Below are 3747 nucleotides of genomic sequence, written 5' to 3'. Positions count from 1 at the left end.
GACGCTTGCTCCCTCTGGGTAGGAGAGATCAACGATGAGTCGCCGGGGTCTGGTTGGCCCCGCTGATGACCCCAAATTTGCTAATATGAAGGTTTGCGGACGGCGAGAAAGAAAAAGGGCTAGCAACCCTTCCCAAATGCACTTCGTTCGCCAGGTATTCGTCTAGCATGCCCGGGAACTCACTAACAGACTTGCTGTCCTGTGTAGCTGACCTTGTAGATGACCCACCATCAAAGCCAACCCGAAAGCCCTGGCGGATGCCGTCGATCACAAAAAAAGTAAATTTGTTATTTGGCTGGTTGCGCAACTCCCAAGCAAAAACAGTTGGGGTCGAGAGGCGTGACGGACGACGCGGGGGGCAGTATGGCTGCAAAGGACACGAAAAGCACCCGTCAGAGAAAGGGTGGATGGAGGGTGTAGCGGTAATGAGAACAGTATAAGCGGGATCCCGGATGCTTGGATCCAATTTGCTGGAGGGCGAGGGGCCTGCAAGCGAGGGGTCACTGTTGGGTAGGAAGTGGATAGGGACGCAAAGGCCGCTAGGGGCGCAAAGGCAAATGCTGCAGGGGCCGTAGAAGCGAAGGCAAGGGGCCACGAAGGGCGTGCACAAGGCAGAAGGCCGCGGTGGCCGCAAAGGCCGCGAGGGCCGTATAGGCAAAGGCCGCCGAGGGCGTATAGGCAAAAGGCCGCAAGGCGCCGCAAAGGTGAAGGTCGCAAGGGGCCGCAAAGGGCGCAAAGCCAAGACCGCAAGAGGATGTACTGGCAAGGGGGGGGGGGGGGGTGGGGGCGATGGCCAAGGCAAATGCCGCGGAGGCCGCAAGGTAGGGCCCGCAAAGGCAGCGAGGGCCGTAAAGGCAAAGGCCGCCAAGGGCGCATCGGCACAGGCCGCGAGGGCCGCAAAGGCCACACGGGCCGAAAAGGTCACACGGGCTGCAAAGGCCACCAGGGACGCAAGGGGCCTCAAAGGCCACCCGGGCCGCAAGAACCGCAAAGGCTGCAAGGCCACGAGGGCCGCACAGGCCACCAGGGCCGCAAAGGCCACCAGGATCGCAAGGGGCCACAAAGGCCACCAGGGCCGCAAGGGTCCGCAAAGGGCACCAGGGCTGCAAAGCCACGAGGGCCGCAAAGGCCAACAGGGCCGCAAAGGCCACCAGGGCCGCAAAGTCCGCGAGGGTCACAAAGGCCACCCGGGCAACAAAGGCCAGAAGGGCCGCCCGCGCCGCAAAGGCCACCAAGGCCGCGAAGGGGCCGCAAAGGCAGCAACTAGGCCACCAGGGCCGCAACTAGGCCGCAATAGCCGCAACTAGGCCACCAGGGCCGCAACTAAGCCACCAAGGCCGCACAGGGGCCGCAAAGGCCGCAACTAGGCCACTAAGGGCCGTAACTAGGCCACCAAGGGCCGCAATACAATAATGATAACGTTATCGCAATAGCGATAAAAATAGCAATAGCAATAATAATAGCAATAGCAATGACAATAATAATAGCAATAACAAAAATAATAGCAATAGAAATAACAATATCAATAACAATAGCAATAACAATAATAATAGCCTTTATTCCCAAGTGTAGGGGGGAGGGGAGCACCGCTGCGACGCAGGGAGGGGGGTCAAATCGCATACAGATGCATTAACAGCCCATGTATCCTAGGCTAGGGCTATTTATTATAAATAAGCAATAATAAGCAAGACAACAAGAGCCGGTGCGCTACTAGGCTAAAGGCCGAAGAATAGCGGTTACGACGTGTAGTGCTGTATTAGCGTGCGCAGAACAAGGCCATCGGTGCTAAAAAGTGTAACGAAGTGTAGCGAAATAAACCAGGCACCGGTCCTCGGCCCAGCAAAAGCGGGGTGTAACGCGGGCTACATGAAATAAATTCACTTAATCGACGGAGTACCGGTTTCTTGTTGTCAGAATACGACATCATTGTTCTGCCAGGCTCGCCCGGCAAACTGGCGATAGGTGCGGATGATCAGTAGGAAGTACTGCTGAAAGTCTTTGAAGCGCTGGGGATGGTAGTGAGTCGCTACGGCCATGTAGATGGAGAACGCCTCCACGCAGGACACGATGTCCTCGATAGCTTGCTTGGGCTTCCGGGATTGTCAGGATGAGCCGCCCATCCAGCATCAACTGCGGCTCCGCTTCGGTAGTTGGGGAGCAGTTGGCGGGCATGAAGTCCCTCAGGTCAACATATTTACCAGTAACAATTTGGATGACCATTTTTGCCGGGACTTGGGGATATCACGTACATACCCCCTGGGGCCGAAGGGGACAGCAAGCTACCAGAGTACGATGGCGGGCAGGAGTTCACCGAGAAAGTTGAAAGAAAGCTTGGAGCGCCGGATGCGATATTGAAGGACCTACCGGGGATTGCTGTAGAGGTCGTTGGTAGCGGTTCGAGTGGTGTTGCTGGCAGAGGCTGTCATATCCCCCGGAGCTGTCGATTGGGAGGATGACGGCTTCTCATTCTGCTATCCGGTCTGGTGGTGGCTCTCATGATCAAGGCCGACCATCGCTCGTTGAATCTCCTCTCTTATGAGTTGTGTGAATGACAAAGGAGCGTGTGGGCTGGTGATGTCTTCAGGCGAAAGCATACTGTTGTTTAAAGCCCGAGGTAAATAGAGAAGAAGGCAAAACAGTCGAGCACGCTACAAAAACATGCGATAGGGGGCGCCTACAGCGAGCTCAGGGGCGAGCACTAGAATGATTTCTGCATGAATTTCGAGAATAAAATCTCCGTTGTTTAAGGGCGACTGTACTGGAGCACTGCACTATGACAATCTTTCTTATCTAGTTTATCTGATTGGATATTATGATAAAAATCCGTACTCTTCCGTTCGGATAATTCGAATTTCCTAGCGCTACCAGCCCTAATCAACACCACGTTAAAATTTTACCAGTACACCACAGGGTAACCGCTCAATGACCACAAAACCAAGTCGCATAGCAATACCATATTTCTATACCTATGGAGCTGGCCCCGCTATAATTTTAAGAGATTTTATATGTTTTATAAATTTCTTTAGCTTTATCAAATAAACCGATGGGAATGGATGCTTCTCGCATTTGGTATTTTGCTAGGACGACAAAATGGCGGCTGGCAGAAGCCCTTGAAGAATTATATTTGATAAAACACAGATTGTTTTATCAAATAAAGTTATTTGGACTTCAAATGCATTACTAGTTTGGTTTGCTCAGCTTGCTGAGAAGTTGACTAGATCAATTCTAGGTCCTGGCGCCCGTTTCTCGAAACACCCGAGAATTCTCGGGCCCGAAAACTTTATTTTGCATTTTCGACCAAAATTTCGTATGTTTTCATTTTTGAGAAGCGCTTCCATGTTTTAGAACAGTTTGAACTTCCTCTTGGTTCATATTCCAAATGATTACGCTCAATAGGGCTATTTTCGAAGTTTTGCTGGAGCCATAAAGTTACCCGAGAAACGAGCCCCAGCTACGTTTTTTTTTTTGCTCACTAGGATAGTTTCTACAACTTCGCGCGCATTATGCAAATTAGGGGGGGGGGGGGGGGGTATGCGCTCCAACTTGTTGGTGAGAAACAAATATATAAGCTACTGTATAAGCAGACGCGACTCCCGTGTGTTACTTCGACTTTCCCTTCCAAATAGAAAACATTGAAAGATTACGGAGATGAATCCTCTGGAGATGACGAGGGTGAAGCCCTGGACAGCGTGCGCCGTGTTTATCTTATTACTACAGCAAGGCGGATTTTATAGAACTAATACTGTC

General features: G+C 52.0%; 1 protein-coding gene across 1 annotated transcript; it reads left to right on the top strand.

The window, feature by feature from the left end:
- The first annotated feature begins 802 nt into the window (after window positions 1-802).
- Window positions 803-1267, top strand: LOC116617403 (proline-rich proteoglycan 2). The gene has a single exon (XM_032380101.1). The coding sequence runs from the start codon at window positions 803-805 to the stop codon at window positions 1265-1267; it is 465 nt and encodes a 154-aa protein (XP_032235992.1).
- Window positions 1268-3747: the final 2480 nt, after the last annotated feature.

This window comes from Nematostella vectensis, chromosome 13 (assembly GCF_932526225.1).
Source record: "Nematostella vectensis chromosome 13, jaNemVect1.1, whole genome shotgun sequence".
Lineage (NCBI taxonomy): Eukaryota > Metazoa > Cnidaria > Anthozoa > Actiniaria > Edwardsiidae > Nematostella > Nematostella vectensis.
The sequence above is the reverse complement of the archived record's forward strand: the minus strand, read 5'-3'. Positions and strand labels throughout refer to the sequence as shown.